Source organism: Plasmodium brasilianum, chromosome 12 (assembly GCF_023973825.1).
Source record: "Plasmodium brasilianum strain Bolivian I chromosome 12, whole genome shotgun sequence".
NCBI classification, from domain to species: Eukaryota; Apicomplexa; class Aconoidasida; order Haemosporida; family Plasmodiidae; genus Plasmodium; species Plasmodium brasilianum.
This window is the reverse complement of record NC_090125.1, coordinates 2,439,516-2,461,004: the sequence shown is the minus strand read 5'-3', so window position 1 is coordinate 2,461,004 and position 21,489 is coordinate 2,439,516. Positions and strand designations below refer to the sequence as shown.

The 21,489-nt window shown below is 25.9% G+C and overlaps 4 protein-coding genes and 1 pseudogene across 5 annotated transcripts; 3 read left to right on the top strand and 2 right to left on the bottom strand.

The window, feature by feature from the left end:
• Positions 1–684: 684 nt before the first annotated feature.
• On the top strand, positions 685–6,185 carry MKS88_004503 (spindle assembly abnormal protein 4; the record flags this gene model as incomplete). Its single annotated transcript, XM_067217684.1, has 3 exons — positions 685–5,529; positions 5,755–5,819; positions 6,050–6,185. 3 exons carry the CDS (start codon positions 685–687, stop codon positions 6,183–6,185), a joined length of 5,046 nt encoding a protein of 1,681 aa, XP_067072088.1.
• A 1,506-nt stretch (positions 6,186–7,691) lies between these two features.
• Positions 7,692–11,432, top strand: MKS88_004502 (zinc finger protein; the record flags this gene model as incomplete). The annotated part of the gene is made up of 1 exon (XM_067217682.1): positions 7,692–11,432. The coding sequence occupies one exon, from the start codon at positions 7,692–7,694 to the stop codon at positions 11,430–11,432; it is 3,741 nt and encodes a 1,246-aa protein (XP_067072087.1).
• Positions 11,433–12,132: 700 nt separating this feature from the next.
• Positions 12,133–13,194, bottom strand: MKS88_004501 (exonuclease V; the record flags this gene model as incomplete). The annotated part of the gene is made up of 1 exon (XM_067217681.1): positions 12,133–13,194. One exon carries the CDS (start codon positions 13,192–13,194, stop codon positions 12,133–12,135), a length of 1,062 nt encoding a protein of 353 aa, XP_067072086.1.
• Positions 13,195–15,336: 2,142 nt separating this feature from the next.
• Positions 15,337–17,544, bottom strand: MKS88_004500 (DNA-directed RNA polymerase III subunit RPC5; the record flags this gene model as incomplete). Its single annotated transcript, XM_067217680.1, has 1 exon — positions 15,337–17,544. One exon carries the CDS (start codon positions 17,542–17,544, stop codon positions 15,337–15,339), a length of 2,208 nt encoding a protein of 735 aa, XP_067072085.1.
• Positions 17,545–18,910: 1,366 nt separating this feature from the next.
• Positions 18,911–20,237, top strand: MKS88_004499 (annotated as a pseudogene). Its single transcript has 5 exons — positions 18,911–19,091; positions 19,401–19,515; positions 19,652–19,693; positions 19,779–19,892; positions 20,207–20,234. Coding segments are annotated over exons 1-5 (480 nt in total).
• The last annotated feature ends 1,252 nt before the right edge of the window (positions 20,238–21,489 follow it).

The following is a 21,489-nucleotide window of genomic DNA, read 5'->3' as shown; positions in this document are numbered from 1 at the left end:
TTAAAAAGTTCGTACGAATAAAAGAAAAAGACAAATGACATAAGGAAATATAAGTTCAATATTTGTTACCTTTTTTAATCATAATGTCCAAGGAGGTTTCATTCTAAATATTTTTTAAAGTATGTTTCCTTATTGTTTCCATTGCTTTTTGTCTTTATTAAAAATAAGTAGAAAAGTAAAAATATATTTTTTTTTCAATGATAATATTATGATATATTTTAGATCTAAAATAAAATAAATAAAAAAGGATGGAGAGGATATAAAAATGAAAACATGAATGGATACGTGAATGGATGCGTGAATGCATATGTGAATGAATATTTAAATGGTTACATAAATGGAATTGTAGATGGAAACGCAGGTGGAAACATCAAGGGAAACATAAAAAAAACGGAAAAGAGGAAAAGCCAATTAAGCAAAACAAAACAAATTAATATATAAAAAAAAAAAAAAAAAAAAAAGCATACTGTTAGAAAATAAATTAAGATATATTATACATAAATATATGTACTCAGGGAAAAAAAAAAAAAAATTAAAATCTACAAGAAAAACTTACGTTATATTACACTGTGCATAATTATCTAACATTTTTTTGTTTACATATGTATATATATATGTATGCATGTCACGATGTTTTCCTTTTCACTGACTATAATTTACACTTAAGCATACTAGTTAGGGAAAATGAAAAAAAGCAATGACGTTTTTGATGACTATTATGATGTTTATGAGGAAAATTGGACACATGACACATTCGGGGAGCTGGAATATACACAGAGTTTAGAGAAAAATATAAGAAAAAAATTAAATAAAGAAGATTCCAAGCAAAACTTATTTTTTTGTACCCATGATAAAACAAAAATAAATAATTCGAATGAGGTAAAATTAAATAAAAGTGACATAGTAGAAAAGACAAATGAAGTAAATAAAAAATTCATTGACAATGAGAAAATTAATGCTTCTTTTAAATTTAATAGTAAAATTGAAAGTGATAAGGAAAATGTTGATAAAAATAAATTAGAGAATAACTTACATAGAAAAAGTGATAAAATATATAGAGAAAAAATGGATAACCAAATTAGCAATGAATTAGATAAAGAGAAACGGATTGATCAAGAGCTTTATTTATTTAAGGATATATATGAAGAGTTAGAAAAGTCAAAAAATGATTCAAAAGAAAATTATTCATATGATGAAGGATCCTCAAAAAGAAACAATCATCATTTTCTTGAAAATTTGGAATTCATTAGTAGTAACAACGAGTCGGACAGTGCTGAAGTTCACTCAAGCAACTTGTTTAATATTGACGATTCGGCTATGAGCATATGGGATGGTTTGAATGACAACGATAATGAGAAGTACAGCTATGGGAATGATATCTATGATAATGATAACTTTGATAAACGGTTTAGCAATAATGAGTATGGAAATATTGAGCATAATGATCAAGAACATGACGATAAAGAGAAAGACGATAAAACACAAAACGATAAAAAACAAAACGATAAAAAACAAAACGATAAAAAACAAAACGATAAAACACAAAACGATAAAAAACAAAACGATAAAAAACAAGACGATAAAAAACAAGACGATAAGGTGCATGCCCATAAGGAGTACATCAATAATGAGCAAACTGATAATGCTCATAGCAGGTATAAAGGAAGTAGTCTCAGTATTAGTAAGAACAAATATAATAAAGACATTGAGGATAAGGAATATTACTTGAAACCTAGTAGCTCTTTTTCTAATTTTTTAAAGGAAAATTTGGATATTAACGCAGATGAAGAGGACGACGACATTTTGAACTATTTAAAAAAAAAAAACAATAATTTAGAGGATAAGAACATAAACCTCCATGATGAGCTTGATAATGTTTATGATAAACATGTTGATAATGAACGGGTTTGTGACGATCATGTTGATGATGATCATATTGATGATGTTCATGATGGAGACATAGTAAGCATCTTCAGTGATAATTTAAAAGAGGATATTAATATTCATGATGATCATGTAAATATTAAGAGTAATAGAAAATTTATGAAAAAAGATAAAAGTATATATACAGATAGTTGTAAACATCATGAGCAATCCACTAGTTGTGGTAATAATACTTTTCTTAATGAGCATACTATTCCGGATATAGACAACACACACGTTCGTAATGGTATAATTAATAGTGCATCCTACCTTTTTAATAGTGGGTATAGTAGCATGAATAATGCTAATTTCGTTGATAATAATGCTTATAGCAGTGTGAATAATAATAACTATGTTCATAATGGTGGTTCTTATGATAGTTTAAATAATGGTAGCTGTGTTGATAGTCATTATACATATAATAGTAGAAATAACAAAGATTTTGTCAACAATAACATAAGCCGAAATATTAATAATATTGATTGTCTTGATAAAACGACGAATAGTTTTCTAAATAATACTGATACTATTGTTCGTAACAAAGAAGCTTATGACTCTCATTCTGATAACAGTTTATACAGTAATGTTTCTAATCATAATAAAAGAAATAAGAACATGAGTGAAAATACGAACATTATTTCTTTGGAAGGTATCAAAAATAATGGCTTGGGTAAAAATTCTGTGCATGAAAGCAGCAATATCAATAACAGTATTAGCAAGGTTAGTGATAATAGTACTAGCAAGGTTAGTAATAATAGTACTAGCAAGGTTAGTGATAATAGTACTAGCAAGGTTAGTGATAATAGTACTACGGACAATCATGAAAAGAATACGAGTAAAAAAAGTAGTAACACATTTTTTGAACAAAAATATAAGAATTTTAAATTTAAAAAAAAACAAGCAAAAGAAAATTTATGTATTACAGATGAACCAATTTTGAGTACCCAAGATGATGTCACTACAACTAGGGTCAAACGTAGAAATACTTCAAGTAGTAACAACAAAATGGTGAAGAATTTAAGTCCTTACAAGAACAGTAAATGTGCATATTCTGAAAATAAAGAAAATAAAAAGAACGTTTTTGTAAGGAGCATCAAGCAAGATGATTCCAGTTCATTAAAAAGGGGAAGGGATAACGAAAATGTAGGTGCCGTATGCAATAGCAATGATAGCACAGATATAATTGTTGATCTAAATGACGAAGAATCTTGGGATGATATTGATAATACAAATATGATAAAAGATGATTTAAAAACAAAGGGTATAGTGACTATTTTAAGGGAAAGGCTTAAAAAATCGAAGATCAATTCTGAAAATAGAGCTACTGAAAAGGGTCTCAGTGGAAAGAGTGTCAGCGAAAAAGGTGCTCTCGTAAAAGCTGTTACCCAAAAGGGACCCAATAGAAACAATAACTCAGAAAAAACTGGAACAGGAAAGCGTGATCTAAACTACAAGAAAACGGAAGAATGCAAGGATAGTGATAAGCTAAAAGAACTTGGAGATGAACTACGCAATCAAATAAATAAGCTAGAAAAAGAACAGGGTAAAGTTAAAAAATTAGAATATGAATTAATTGCAAAAAGTGCTGAAATGGAGCTTGAACGAGAAGAAATGAAAAACAAAATGGAAGAGGAAAAAAATAAGATGATGAAGACTATTGAAGAAGAAAAAAAAAAATGGAATAAAGAAAAAAAAAGAATAGAAAATGAAGTGGATAAACAAAGAAATATTATAATGAACAAAAGAAAATTAACAAACGAAATAGCAATGTTTAAAAATAAAATTAAAGAATTAGAAGAGAAATTGGAAACGGAAAAAAAACATCATAAAGTACTTGTAGATAATCTCAAAAAAAAAGTGGAAAACTTAAAAAAAGAAAATGAAAAACTTAGGACAGAGTTAAAAATATCAGATGAGTACAGAAACAAATTAGAGAGTTATCAGCAAAAAACTATAATGAAGCTAGCAACAACTGTCGTTAATGAGAAAAAACTAAATAAACATTTTGGGCATTCAGACAGTGAAGAATATCATTATAACGCACCAAGTGATATCCAGTTAATGGAGGATAAGGACACTATGGATACCCTGTGCACTCCAAATAATAATCAACTACAGAAGCATAAGACGAATGTTAGATTAGGTGAAAAAAATAAAAAAAAGTCATTGCAATATACAGATAAAATAGAACAGTATAAACATTCAAGTGACTCAGAAAGCTCTAATGAAATAAAGAAAATAATATATGATAAGAATAAGAAAATGCAAAATGAATTAGATATCATTTATGAAAGTTCTAATAGTGATAATAATAAATATTACAAAAATGAATTACAAAAGGATGATTCGGGCATAAATATTTCTAATGATAATTTTAAAAAAAATGAAAAAAAAAGAAACAAAGTAACACTTGATAAACTGTTTGCTGTTCATAAGGAAGACACCAAAAGTTCCAGTTCCGCTCTGAAAGATGAAGCTTATATTAATAAAAATTTGAACAAAATGAAATCCATAATTCAGAAAAATAATAATAACAGATTAAGTAGTGACAAGTTGAAGAATGAAGAAGAGAACAGCAGCCTTACTGCTAGTGAACATGTTAAAAATTCTAAAGAATTTTTCTTTGAAAACATTAAGAAAGCAAATGATAAATATTCTAAACAAATTCGCATTACATATAACGATCACGAAGAACAGTCCAACCAAAATGAATATGGTAAGAAGACGTCCTATTTAAATAACTACACAACTACCTCAAGAAAAGAAAAAGAAAAAATAAAAAAAGCAAAGAACTCTAATCAAATGTTTGATAATTTAAATAAGAATATTTCCTCTGGCAATTCGAGTACAAAAGATGGAGACGTCAAGGGTAACCATTATTTGAATGATCCTAAAAGAGAGAGCATTTCAAGGAATAAAAATGATAACATAGCTAGTACCCTTTTAAAGTATAAAAAAAATCAAAAAACTAGTAATTGTAATGTAATCAATACATCAAAAGAGGTGGGAAAAAATACTCATGATGAATATCCTATAAATATATCAAAAATTGGAAGAGAAATGAGGATAAATACAAATCGAAATTGTCTCAATAGTAATTTAACGTATGATATGTTGTCGAAGCATCAGGGAGGTGAAGATAATTACCCGCCTGATGCTTTTAATCATGTCTATAACAGCAAAAATCAAAATAACGACGCCAGTAGTACTATAAGGAACACCTTAGAGCGCGGGAATGTATCGAAGAAGAACGGAATATACAATAACAATAATAATAGTAATAAAAATGGTAATAATAACAGTAATAGCAAGGACAGTAGTAATAACTGTTTAAACCCTTTTGGAAAGAACTGGAGTTTCATAATGAATTTTAATTTTGATGAATTATTTAATATTTGTGAAAATGTGATTGAATCCATTTTCTCCTCGTCGAAAAAAATAAAATATAGACAGGCATTTATTGATGGAAAGGTGGAAACATTATTCGATGATGGTCTAAAAATAATTGAAAAAAATAGAAACAAGAAAATCATCGATCCGAGTAATTTAACTATTTATCTTTACCCAAGTAAGGATTATAAGGCCAAGCTACCAAACTCGTACACGGTATAACCTTCCTGCATTTTACATGAGCATACGCACATGAATAGGTGTATATGTCCATATATATGTGTACGTCTGTTCATACAAATAATAGACACATTTTTATGGCACATGGTATCCTCAGGATTCATTTTATCAACATGTCCATCCTACTTTTGCATATTTAGGTTTCTTCATATGTACATATTTAAAATTTTATAATTCTGTTTATAAAAATTGCCTTTTTAGCTTTTTCGCTTTGTTAATAAAGGCATATATCAAGTTAACATTCCTAATAAATGCCAACTAAATAAGTAAAGGGATAACAGAAATGAATGACGTGAATTTAGTCCATTTTATTAATTGCGTTTCCATTTGCTATAATTCGCTTTCTCCAATTTTTTATCCCATTTTATTTTTGATTTTACTCCTTTTATATCTGTACACCTTTATACTTTTTTCCTTCTTACCTTCATTACCTAATTACTTCTTACCCTGCTTTCTTTCTTTCTTTCCTTTTTTTTTTTTTTTTTTTTTTCTTAAGATTCCCTAGTGGGCAAATAGATTGTAAATACAGCGATGGTCATATGCAAATTTTATTTTGCGATGGAAAACGGAAAGAAATTTTACCAAATAAAGAGGAGTATACCATACTACGTAACGGTATTATATTCAAATAAAATGCAAAAGGAAAGTACTTGACTAAGCATTATACGTTTACATGTATTGGGGTCTTTATGTGTACACTTTTATGAATGAATAAATGAATATAGGTATATGCTACATTTATGTGTTAGTACCCATCTTTGAAAATTAAATATTTCAAAAATTAAATCTTTTGTATTATATTTAGGCACGATAAAAAAGTTAAATTAAAATCCTAGTTACTATAATAAATTATTTCTATAAAAAATTTTTGGATCTCTTTTTATAATTTTGAAGAACATTTTTATAAACAAAGTAGTAAGCCCATTTTTTTTTATGATTCGCACATATACGTAATTTTCTTTAATAACAAGGAAGAAATGACATATGAAGTATTTATTAATTTTGTTTCACCATTTCTAATTATTAATTTTATTAATTCCTGTTAAATGCTATAAAACGATTTGTTATTATTATTTTTTTTTTCGTACCTCTAAAGTCTTTTTACTTCCTACTTTTCTTTTTTTTTTTTTATTTCTTTTCTTTTCTTTTCTATTTTTATTTACCTTTCGAAAGCATTATTTTCTCAATACACAATAAATATTGTAAACGCGAATTTATAAATACATTACATTTTGTGAGAGAAAAAAAGAAAATTTTTTTTTTTTTTTTTTTTTTAACCACCATTTTTTGAAAAAAGAACATCTTTTTATAAAAAATAACAATTTATTAAAACATATGTTTTTTAAAATATATTATCAAGTTCGAATATTTTTTTTAAATATCCATTTTAAGGTATTTTTTTTGCAAGTACATACGTATACATATACATACATAAGTATATGTATATATTTATAAAATATATGTACAATAAATTAAGTTACTTGGTTAATATTTTTTTTGTCATTCCCCAATATTTTTACCATTGTTGGAATAGGCTTATACAAGAATATTATATACTTATATACATATAAATGTATACGTATATATGCTTAAATATATGCGTAGATATATGAATAATTATATGTATAGTTATATGTATAATTATATGTATAATTATATGTATAATTATATGTATAGATATATGTATATGTATAGATATATGTGTAATTATATTTTTAAGTGTATGTATAAATGTATGTGTATGTACATACTTGCATATGCCACTATTTTATGCAACGCTTTCGAATTAGAGATCTTTAAAAATGCTTGCAAAACTTTTTGCATAGTTCCTCCCATATCATTTGAATATAGAGGCAAAGCAAATACGAACATAAATTATGTATTTTATTTGCTTGTGTTTAAACTTTAAAAAGTGAAATAATAGGAGTGTTCATATCTGCCATGTTTTAATGTACTTATGCACACATCTATACATATATATATATATATATATATATATATATATATATATGTATATTCGAACATAAAAGAGGTATGGCACATTTTTTATATATACATGTTCTTTTGCATATATATCTCATGTTTTTACACTCTTCTATCTTATATAAAGTACCATTTTTTCGTATCCAGCTGACAAAATGAATGAAGACATATTAAATAAATACAGTGCTAGGAATGGCATATATAATACACCCTATAGTAGTTTCTTCAATGCGCAAAAGAGAAGCATACTAGAAGAAGATAATATCAATAATGATGATGATGGACATGTAAATAAGAAAGCGAAAGTGTCTGTATTTGAAAACTTTGAGACCTTAAAAAAAAAAAAGTTAAAAGAAAATGATATATGCATTGATCATTTTAAAGATATGGAAAAATATATTGAAGAAATACAAGAATTGAAGAATATATATAATTTTCTTTTTAGTGATAATTTAAGTAATAGTTATGATATTTTATCCGTGAACAGAAAATTTTGTAGCATTGAATGTAATGATGACATTATTGACAAGAGTATTTTCTTTGATCCATCAACAGAATGTTTTAATAATATGATTAGTTATGATAAAAGCTGCTTTAGCAGTTACGTAAGTAATTATAATAGTAAAGCGCTGATACGGAAGAAGAAGAAAAAGGAGAATACATCAAACGAGGGTCTCCAAAAAGGGAAAGAAGAAAAGCTCATCTTACGAAGCATCTTGAAGAGCTCGAATATGGTAAGTACTGCAAAAAAAAATACTAATAATAACGATGATATACTTCTAATGCAATTGAAGGGAGATAAAAGTACATCTGTAGGAAAACGATTTTTAAATAGTGTATCAAATCAATTACTATATATTGATGATTTGTCTATGTATGATGTTTTATTATTGCTTTCCTTTGTCTCTGAATTACAAAATGAACAGAAGGAAAATGAAAAGGAAGAAAGGAATTTAGAAATTATTGCAAATATTGATGAATTTCAAATTAATGCGTTTTCCTTAAAAGATATATACAGATATTATTACAAAGAAAGATGTTTTCAATGTTTTACATGTGGAATAAGATTTTGTTCAAGTTTGGAAAAATTAAATCATTTGGAAATTCATTACAAGAAAAACAGGAATTACATGAACAGTTCAGAAATATCAAGTATAATTAAAAGTAAAAAAAAATTTATTTTTTTAGATCATATGAATATATCTATTGAGTTTTTTATATGTAAAGATTATTCTTTTTTTGAGGACTTATATGATAATGTTGTTACAAAAAATAGTAATTCCTTCAATTTTCACAGCGCGTTTGATTTTAATAAGAAAACTATTTATCTTAACAATAATTATGACAATTTAAAAAATTCATCATTTTTGAAAAGTAATGTGAATAGTAGTGATATGATAAATGTAAACAACGAATTAGATGGTTTGAATAATTCTCATCAGTGTTCGTTCCCCAGGAAGGGACGTATGAACGAAGGGTTAAATGATAATATGGAAATTATTTGCAAGAATAAGAAAACAGATAAGGAAAGAACTCTTGCTTATTATATAATGAAAGACTACCCACATAATGTCGGAAATAACATATGTTTATTAGAAGAAAATAATGTCCAAATGTTGTTTAATTTTACGAAAGGGTCTAACGATATGGATAACTTTTTTTATGCCAAACAAAATGAAACAGGAAAAAGTGGGAAAGAAAAAGATAGAAGGAATTATATAGAAAGTAATGACATAAAGGAGTTGGGAGAAAATAGTAATGAAATGAATTTTTTTGATTTTATATGTGAAAACCAAAATACATATGATGTTTATTTGTCAAACTACTACACTGTAACTGAGGACAATAATGTACTTATAAAATATATTGATGGAGAATCTATGTATAAAAATATTATGAAATGTTTGGAAATTCGAGATATTACGACCTATGAATTTCCTTCATGGGTTCCTCAAAGAAGTATTCAGAATTTTTTTGTCAAAAGAATTACGGAAATGTATCAACATGTAAGCAATGATAAGATATATAATAATTTGTTAATAGGTAAAAATATCACTAGTGCTTATATGAACAAATATAATATGGATGATTTGAAAGAAGATAAATTAGATGTGAAAAATAATTTATGGACTTTATGTACGAACAATGATTTTTATATTAGTAGAAATTTGTTCCCCATTAATATTTTTTTTTCAACTTGCAAAAAAAAAAAAAATTACGATCTACTTGACAACGCGGAACATGGATCGAATGATAATCCGTATGGGGAAAAGTTGAAAAGGGACGAACATTTTCATAACCCCTTTACCAACTATACTAATAGCAAAAAAATAAAGGTAGAACTAGATGACAAATCAAAGGAAGGCATAAATGAATCTTTTAGTACGACTTATCAAAACGTAATGAGTAAAGGTTCAGTATTTATCGAAAATGAGAAAGAAAAGAAATGTTTGGGAGAAGAACAGCATAATCCGAATTCGAATGAAGATGATTATATGATATTTAGTTCATTCATTAATATTTTTAAGGAGAAATATTTTTTACAAACAGAAGTGTTTAAAGATATTCTTCTCTTTTATTTAAGAAAGAGTTATTTTACAATATATAATAGTAACAATTTAAAAAACAATACAGATTTTAGTGAAATTCAAAGCAGATTATTTAATTATATATATAGTAACTATCCTATAAAGGTCCCTATATTTGACATAAATAGTTATCACTTAAATTACTGTTTTTTGTGTAAAGAAAAATTTGCTTTCGATTACTCCTATGAATATAATGATTTTTATTATATTGATGTTATTTCAGTAAATTTAAATAATTTTTTTTTTGAAGAGGATGAAGAAGGAAACTATAATTTAAATAAAAGTGCAAAAAGAATAGACCAAGGAAGTGAAAAAGATTTATATAATGAAATAAGTTGTGATATATTAGATAAGAACATTAATGAGGCACAACACTTTTTAAAAATTATAGAAAATAAACATAAAGAAAATGCAAATATGAAAAAAAAAATCGAAAAAAAAGGAAGTTCTCATACAATATCGTGTGGGATTAACAAAAATGATGATTTATTACACATTGATTCGATAGATATATATGACATTTTTGATAGTGTAAAAATGTTAATTGATGAAAACTGTCTTCTCAGAAGAACAATTATAGAACCAGCAGTGAATTATAGGAACTATCACCAAACAAAAAATGCAAAACATATAAACAGTGCGAAAAATGCAAAAAATGAGAAATATGCGAAATATATGAAATATACGAAAAATAGCAAAAGAAAAGACGATTCTATTTCCTATTATTATAATTTATTTAAAAAATTTTGCATTCCTTATGAAACTCTAAGTGTTTTACATAATATTCAAAAAAGCAATAGTGACAACTATAAAATAAATAATAACCAAGGAAACCCCCATATTAACAAAGAGTACGTAAATGAAGAAGTAGATAAATTTATAGAGAACTTTGAAAAGGTTAGTTACGAAGTTACAAACTCTATATTAGAAGATATTTATAAAAAGACAAAAAGAGAAAAAAACACATTTAACGAAATTATAAAATGCTATATAGACGATGATAATAAAAAAAAGGAAAATCATAATAATATGTACTTCCCTTCAAAAAATTATACGAATACAAACTTTACTTATTTTCACAATGATTGTTTTAAAAATTATATTGAATATTACATCTTTCCGTATTATTTTTTAAGAAAGTTAGATGACAAAATTTTGAATCAAATAATTATATTATCCATTAAATCGTTTTTTAATGCATACCAGCATATTTGTAAGCTTATGAATGATCAACAGAAAGGAACCCCTACTAATGAACTTAAAAAGTTTATCCCTAAACAGAGGCCGAAAAGGAGAAAACATTTTTAATTTATGCTAATGTATGTGTGTGTGCCTAACTGCTTCCGTTTTGGTTAATATAGTTTTTTTGGTGTTAATTCGTTTGTTCCAAGCTCTGTTAGTAAAAGACTTTTTTTTGCTGTTTTTATTTGTCTATTTTTTTTTTGTTGTTGGCACGTTTTAGCTTTTTGTTTAAATATACCCTCGTATGTGCATAGTTAATGCCAACTTTGCTATAAGTTTTGTATATTTTCCTCTTTCTCTAATTTTTTTTTTTTTGTATATCACTTTTTTTCGTAATTTGCTTGAAAATTAGAAAAAATAAATGAAGTGGTTACAGTGTTTGCATCAATGTAGAAATTACTCTTTTTTTAGTATTGTTTAAGCTTTGAAAAAAAAAAAAAAAAGAATTAAAAATTTTTAATCGTAAGTAAAACAAAAACAGGTTAAACATAAATAAACATTTTTACAGCTTTAACGTATATATATATATATATATATATATGCGTACGTGTGTTTGCTCTGCATGGGCATACAGACATACTGATCAAATGTATCAAAAGTGGCATAAACTTTTGGGAAAAAATGTTCGCAAAAAATAGAAAAAAAAATTAAAAGGAAAATGTATACTTAAAATATATGAAAACAGAGTGAAATAGCTAAGTTTGTGATTTATTTTTTTTGCCCATCTTTCCGCTGCACATTTTCAAGCTCTATTGCTTCGCATGATTCACACATCTAGGGGACACCTAACGCAATTTTTGACAAAATCACAAAATTTGCATTTCCATTTATCCGAATTTTCAACAACATCACTAGATCTTTTACCATCCCAGTAGTCCAACAAAAAGTTAATAGTATATAATGTGGATTGGTAAAAATAAGGGATAAGATTTCTAGCGAATTCTATACCTTGATGCTCATAAACAATTTCCATTTCTTCTTTAATTCTTGGTAATTTAATGAATAAGCTATTTACTTCTTTGGATAAATTGTCTAAATTTTTGTATTTAACTAAATCAATAGCAGTAAATTCATAGTAAGGGTTACATTCATATATTTCAAATAACTTTTGAAAATCAGCTTTTCCATTTTTTAAATGGTGTAATAATAAGCAGTATGTTTGTACTTGTATAGCTGATGTTCTTTTTTGAGCCAAACTTGGTTCTTTTTTTTCTTTTCTTGTTTTAGTATCAGATATTATTAAATATTCTCTTTTCGAAACATTGTCATATTCAATTCTAAGTTCATCAATTACTCCCCTAAGTACGTAATTTCTAATTATTCCAAAAACCCATACTTCTCTTGCTTTCTTAAACTCATATAATTGCCCTAAAAGTGTAATAGTATTTAGTAAACGATAACCTAATGATTCTTCTCTTGTATTTACTTCTACATCAATAATTTGATGATCTGCTTTTTCTAAAACTTCATGTCTTTCTATACCTAATCTCATTGCTTCGGTTTCTCTTTTTTTTCCTGTGGTTAAAACTAATTCTAATTGTTGTTCACACCATAATTGAGCTGATAAATCAGTTATACTTAATTTATTTTTTTTATTAAATTTTTCATTAGGAGATTTAGACTCTTTGTATAATTTTTCAGTTTCATTTATTTGTTGCTCTTCTAACAAATCCTCTACATCATTTATTAGTTCTTCAAAATCAGCTATGGAAGAGGATCTATCTTTCTTTTCATTTATTTCGCTATCCTCTACATTCTTTTCTCTTTTCTCATTTTTTAATTTTTCCTCATCCTCTTTTTTCCAAATTATATTGTACGTTGTCAGCATCTTAACTCTTCACTTATCAGTGTGTATATGTATCCGTAAAAAAAATGAAGGTGCTAAAAAGGGGGTTCAAAAAATACGAGCCAAAAATAAGGCAAAAAGGTGACGAAAATGTGGCAAAAATGTAGCAAAAATAAGGGAAACACGGCAAAAAGGGAACCAAAACGTGGCAATAAAGTAATGAAAGGATGTCTAGAAAAGGATCAAAATAACGAGGGGGAAATTGCAAAAAAAAATTTCCTTATTCTTTAAAATAAAGGCAATTCGATATTATACATATAGTAATACCTGTTAATATTCATATTGATTTATTCACATTCGTATGTACGTAATATTTACACACCCACATATATATATATATATCCGTATCTTGCTGCATGTGTATGTACCTAACTCTGAACAATATTTGTATACTCAGGTTTATACAGAAAAATGGAGATGTATTGTAGGAACTTCAAAAGGATATTAAAAACTGATATAATTTTAAAAAGTGTAACATTGTTTTAAAAATTCTTAAACTATTTGTATTCAGTTAAAAAATACACTAGTATATATTTAAAGAGAAAATAACCGATACCCACGAGTAAACTCTTATGTATATATGACTGGGAAAGTGCAAAATTTGAAGTAAGACTATATACAGAAAAAAAAAAAATTTTTTAATTCACATAAGACATTGATACTTAGATGATATAAAGTATATATATGAAAAAAAAAAAAAAAAAAAAAAAAAAAAAAAAAAAAAAAAAAAAAAAAAAAAAAAACAAGAAAAAAACAAAAAAAAATAAGAAAAAAATAAGAAAAAAATAAGAAAAAAATAAGAAAAAACTTTTTAATTGATATATTTTGTACATAAAAATATATATATATATATATATTGTGTTTAAAGCATAAAATGTAATGAAAGTTGAGAACATATTATTATGCATTCACATCAAATTCAAAAAAATGAACTGACCATAATGATATTGTATATTCTGAAGCACTGCGCTATAATTATGAAAAATTGCTTATTAATAAAAAATGCTATTTAATTTCATAGCACCATTCAAAATGCTAAGTGGTAATTACTTTTATTACTACTACTATTATTATTATAATTATTATTAATATTATTGTAATACCGTTTTTCATTTAGTTAAAAGTTCGTATTTTAAAAATGCATATAAAGGAAAAATATAAAAAAGGCGATAAGCTGTTTTAATGAAAAACAAATATGCACATCCGCATACATATATTAGCATATTTGTACACACATGTATACGTACGTACATTTTTTTCATTTAACCACTGTATATAGCACTATGTTGGAAAGGAGTGATACCATTACTAAACTGTTCTATAAATGCGTATTACACGTTATTACAAGATGGCATATTAATGTAGGTGTAAGTGGGTATGTGTAGGTATTATTTATACGTAGGCTTGTTATCCATTTATGCATACAAATTTTGAATTTTTTAAAAGAGTTATAAAAAGAGATAACGAATTTGTTAAATAAATGGTGACATCATTTTACAAATATTTAAAATGTTCTAAAATTTTTTCAAAATACCTGAAATAAAAAAGATGTATACATGGGACAATGTTGCTTATTAACACCCACTGGGATATTTGATAGAGTAAATTTCAGTAGATATGTTTTAAAAAAAAATTATGAGTTGAAGGCACAGAAAAATCATATACTTCATTACTTGTCAGCGTAAAAAAAAAAAAAAATAAATAAATAAATTTATGTTTGGACATAATAAAAATTAAAAAAGTGCTCACAAAGAGCAAATATTAACGGGTTAATGATGTAAATACAAAAAATAAAAATATGTATATATACATATCTACATAAATTCAAAATACGCCATATGGATGCATAAAGCATACTACATAATACACATACACATGTATTCGTTAAAACGCAGCAGTTACTTAAAGCGCGAGTAAAAAAAGAAAAAAATACAAAAAGCAAAAGTAACATTATGGGGGCATTTTCAGCATTCTTATTATGCACCGTTTAAAAGAGTGCATATATATATACTTGAGTCTCAAAAATTGCAGGAGTGGAGATCCTGAAAATGGGGAATCCTTTTGAATTCATAAAAAGCAAATTAAACAACAAAATGGGTACCATATTTTGTGTATGAGTAAAAGTTACTCGCTATATTCAGACTTCAATTGGTCATTTCCTTTAAATAAATATTTTCCATTTTTTTGAACACATAATTCATTTAATATATTTCTAAAATAAATATCTGGAATGGTTAGGGATGATTTTATATACGTTTCTACATGATGAATTATGTCCTTTTTTGTTAAAACAGAATTATGATTATTCTGATATATGTTAATAACTGCATTTCTACATTTATTGAAATCATTTTGATTATTTATTCGTAGGAACCATATATTATTAATATTAATTGCTATGTTATTTAAAACTTGTAAAAAAATTTGTAAATCCAAATTTGTATTTCTTAATTCTCTTTTTATTTTATTGTATAAATCATCAAATGATAAACAATTGTTATGTAACAAATCAGTGATATTTTTTTCTAACGTCCTTATATCTAATTTATAATCATTAATAATAATTTTACTATTTTTATATGTTTGTATAATTTTAGCAACTTTTACCATTTTCTTTTTCCACTTTTCATTATAAAATAAACACAGACTTATATTATTAGCCAAAAAATGTTCATCCATTTTGTGCTTGAAAAAATATCCCGTATATTTATATTCACATAGAGGGGAAAACATTTCCAATAAAATATTATTTGATAGGTTTGTTGCTTTTTCAAAATTTTCAATTATAATGGACGTCGACGAATTAATCTTCTTCGACGAGCCGCTAACACTACTGTCAGCGCTGCTGCCAATTCTACCAACAGTACTACTTATACTATTATTATTATTATTACTGCAACTATGGTCAGACTTGATCTGCATGTTCTTCGATCTATTTTCTACTCTTCTCTCGTACACATATTTTAGCAATATAGGCTCCACCTGTTTAAATATAATTACTAACAACAAATCACGAACTCGAATCTTATAATCGACATAAGAAAAAGTTTCTAGTTTCTTTTCATTTTCACTCTTCTTTTCTTTACCTTTTAAAAATTTATATAAATATTTCGATTTTATTACCCATAATCCTAATACATTAACACAATACTTTTTAACAGTACTTATCAGCTTTTCATCATCTACATTTTTTTTGATGATTTTTTGAATTTCACTAAAACTCTGTACATTTTTCATCCTCAATATTTTTAATATCTGTTCGTCTAAATTTAAGGAGAAAAAATAAAGCATATTTATATTCATACATATATCCTCTTCTTGTTTATATATGTTGTTATATTTACTACATTCTTTTGCTCTCCGTTCTTTACTGCTCTCGTCATTTTGTATATGGTTATAGTTATCTTCCTTGGCATTTTTACAAATATGATTCAAGTATAAGTACGCATCACTGTTAAATCGTATTTCTTTAATGTCGTCCTTCCTCCTACCGTTGCTGCTACTAATACTACTACTAACACAAGTATTCTTTGCAGTATCATCCCCATTACTTTGGTATTCAAACATGCAATTTGTTTCATTCAAATTAGTAAATAGAGATACTATTTCATTTGCCTCATATGAATCGGGTTCATATATATTAACAATTTTACTCCACCTATCATCCATTGAATTTGTAAAATTGTTATCATTTATATACTTGTTATTTTCTATTATATCTATATTACTATCTTTTAAATTATCTGCAGATAGCGATTCACTAGTTTTTATTTTTTCTTCAAAATTTATATCGAATTTTATATTATCATGACATGGCTTAAACTGATATATATGTTTTAATGGTATCATATAAATTTCTTTTTTTTTTTTTATATCATTGTACTTAAATATACACACACAGTTTGTAATATATTCACATAAAACACTAGTACTAATTAATCTACTTATACTTTTATCGTTCTGTTCCTCTTTATATGTTGTGTTAGATTCATGAATATCTTCTTCTTTCATATGTTCATGCAACTTATACTCAAATATGTACGTTTCTTCATTTGTGTTGAAATTATTTTTTATATTTCTTAATTTGTTGTAATTTTTACATTTATATATTTTTTGTATATTATTAGTAAAATTGTAAGGCCTATATTTTGGCCTCAACGGGTACTGTATCAAGTATGTATATATGTTGTTCAGGTTGTTTTCATTTACATTATTCAAATATATATCTATTTCTTCTTCAATCTCTTCCTCATCCGAATTTGATGTCCTTGAATTACTATCCGTCTCTTCCCTATATTCATATTTACTCAGATCTTTCAAATCTTCATTCATCTTTATTGTGATAAATTTAAGGCAAAACTTTTTATCCTGATATGCACACGAGTGTCGTCGGTACACCTATTTATAAAATGAACTGTCCTTTCTGATATAGTACAATTTATTACGCTTTAAAAATGCTCGACAGTTGCCATCATTGGGCTGTAAAAAACTGTGCAATCATACCTGTGGTATCGTTCATACGTATATAACAAATGTATATAAGTGTATACGTATATATGTATATATATTATATATTTATAATAAACGCTGGCGCTTTTACCTCTATGCTTTTAAAGGGTTTACGCAAATAAAAAGGACTCATTACTACGCTATTTTTCACATACATAAATAAATGATTTATCAACATTGGTTAGCCGCAACAAAACTGCTTTTTCATGGAATGTCCAAAATATTGCCCTATGTTAACAACAATAAAAAATAAAGGCCGCAGGTCGATTGGTCAAATGGTAAGCAAATAATTATACATGATTTAATAATTTTAAAAACTGCTTAAAAAATTAAAAAGTTTATATATATATGTATATGTATACATTTTATAATACCTTAAAAATATGCTTTTTGTTTATTTTATCTCCTATTATTATGTAACATTCAGCTTAATTTATTTTTTTTTTTTTCTCTGCATTATTATAGACTATAAAAAATTAATAAAAAGTATATATATTTTCAATTTTAGGTTTATTTTAAGAAAAAACAATATGAAAAAATTTTAATTCGTATTTGAGATATTTTTAAAACGGGGGTATGTTGTACATGTACATATATTTTTTTTTTTTTTTTTGTGCTAAGGCACGAGCACATATATATTCTTTAAATTTTTAAAAGTAAAATTAAACGTATTACAATTACGACGTGTTGTACATATGACACCTTAAAATTGAAGTTTCAAGAATAATTTATAGTACAGTCTCCATCTTTCATACATTAATAGTAATATCGTATATATAAACAAATTATCCAAACTAATTTTTGCAAATTTTGCTCTTTGCAAAAAATTAATTTAGTTTTTTACGTTGACACAAAAAAAATACAAAAGTTTTACTGAAATAGCGTAAAGGACTACAGGTAAAAAAAAAAAGTGAAAGTAAAGCGAAAGTAAAAAGAGCTGAAGTAAACGTTTTTAATGTATTCTTTTTGAGGGAAAAATGAGTTTCCGAATAGCGGAAAATATTAATTGAAAAGGAGTATCCTTTTTTCCATAATTTTTTTTTCGACTTTTTATTTGAAAATTCTTCATTTCATTAATGTATTATTGGGCATACATATTTTGTTTATATATATATATATATGTATATATATATGCGAGTACGTAGTGACTGAAATTTTTTAAGCGCATAAATTCACAGAATTTACGAAAATGAGCAGAAGCCCCTTTGAAAGTGAAATTAATGAAACGAACGATTCAAAATTTCCCAGCAATGCACAAAATTCAATGAACACTAAGAATTATTTTAATTTCGATCCTAATGCATTTAATAAAAATGACATGATGAATTATTTTAATGACTTTCTTCATAATACGAAGCACCCCTATATATGTATCGCACATGTTTCTTTTAAAATCCTTTCAGTATTACTGTAATGCTTAAGTGTGTAAATGTATATGGTTATGTTTAGACTCTGTGCCGTGACTGTATATATAAACATACATGATATACTTATATATATATATATAAGTATACCATTATGTGCATTGCTCGTATGAGCACTGGCTTGGTCTCTTAGTTCACATTTACTATATGTACAAAAAGTGAAACGCCTCCATTATTTTAATACTACATACTAATTTACTTTGAGAGTTAAAAAAAAAGAAAAAACGATTTTTTCCTTTTATAGCTATTTTATAGGGCCTTACATATTTAGAAGTGAAAAATCAAAAGAAAATGATTTTATTATAACATTTGCAATTACTCTTTTTTTGGTTTCGTTAGATTTCTATTTGGTTAAGAATATAACTGGGAGGTATGGGGTACATATATGTACATATATTCGCATATATAAATATATATATATATATCTACGTCCACATGTGTAGTATTAATGTATAGTCCATCATATTCCTTTTTTTCTTTTTTTCTTTTTTTTTACACCTAATTAGGATTAATTATGCCAGTATTTTACATATTAGATTGCGTGGACTGTGCGTAATTCGCCTTATATTTATGTATATATGTAAGAATGCTCAACATCTGCAATATGCGCATGCTTTTTTTTTTTTTTTTAAGATTTTTAGTGAAAATGATTTGGTGGATAGATTCTAACGAAGACTATTCAAACAAAATTGTTTTTCAAACATCTGAAGAAAGCTTATTAAATAGTGTAAATAAAAAGGTATTTTGGTATGCACTGTATATAAACTTTTCCATATGGTTAATGCAGGCTATCCAAATGTTAATGTCATTTCAAATTTGTTGGTTCATGTTATGTTTTTTATGTGTATTTTTGTCATTTTGTAATTTGTATAATTTCTGGAAATGTTCTAAAGAGCAACACAAAATTGTTGGAAATGTTTTAAACAATATAAATTTAAATCTTATATATAAAAAATTGTTTAGCACTTAGTTAAGCAGATTAATGAGGTATGCCTTTGCCTGGGTTGTGCATGTAACTGCATGTGTGTGTATATGTTATTATGTTTGTGGGGGGTTATTAGAGCCGCATTTAACAATTTATCAATCTATTAATTCATCACTTCATTTTTATGAGCATCGCACTTTTATTAATATAATGAATTAACATTCTACTCTTTTGGAGCATTACAAAATTTACTTAAGTAGTCGACAAATAAATAATAAAATTTGTGTACTCTTTAACATTTTATATTATATATTACTGTATTTGTTTTTATATTACATTTATTTTATATATTCAAAAAAGAAAAAAGAAATACATATATTTTTGTATATTAAAAATTTCCTTTTATTTTAAAGAAAACCAATTATGCCGCTACACATTATATATAATGCACATTCTTACATTAATTTCGTGTTTTTTTTTTTTATTCTGATCATGCTTGTTTAAAAATTAATAATTATGATCACTACAATCTATATGACCTTTTTTATGAAATTGACCGAAGTTCTTCAATTGATGGGACAATTTTACTGAGGACCTTTTAATAAAAATTCGATACTGCTAACTTGTTCAGTTTAAAGCACTGCAAGTATATATGTCCATACGCACGTGTGTACCTATGTATATAAATATTTATATATGTGTGTAATTCGTTCAAGTTGTTATTTTTTTTTTCTTCTGTTCACATTTTGGGAAGGTGTATAAAAAACAGCTCCCTTTGCTTATAAAAACAATAGAATAACTATTTTGATTTTCCAAAACTTATTAATGTTCCATTTTTTTTATATATAGAAAAAAGAAAAAAAAAAGCTTCACTACCATTAAGGCCGTAAACAGAAATGAAGATAGGCCTTTAAACATTCATGTTGTGAACGTAACATTTCATATATTACATATAATAAAAAGGAAGCGATGGAACATTGTTTATTATGATTACATTTTTTTTATATTCGTTATATCTTATGAAATTCTTTTTAACCTTGCTACGTTTTCTCTGTTTTGGGGAATATCAAAATGAAAATATGATATTATAAAAAAATAATACATATATAATAAAGAGTATACATGAGATTGTCCACCAAAAAACGATTACTGATCCATATCCTTTCACACTTTTCACAGGGTACAATGATAATAATTCCTAAATCACAAATATTCTGTTTACAGATAAAATGGGGTCGCTTTTCCTTTTTTTCAGTTTTATTTTTTATGCTTATTTACCAAGTTTTATACGTTCAAATATGAAAATATAACCGGTTTCGGATATTTCGTAAAAAAAGAATAAAATAAAATAAAAAATATATATAACGAAAAAATTAAAAATTAAAAATTAAAAAGAAAAAAATAATAATAATAAAATGA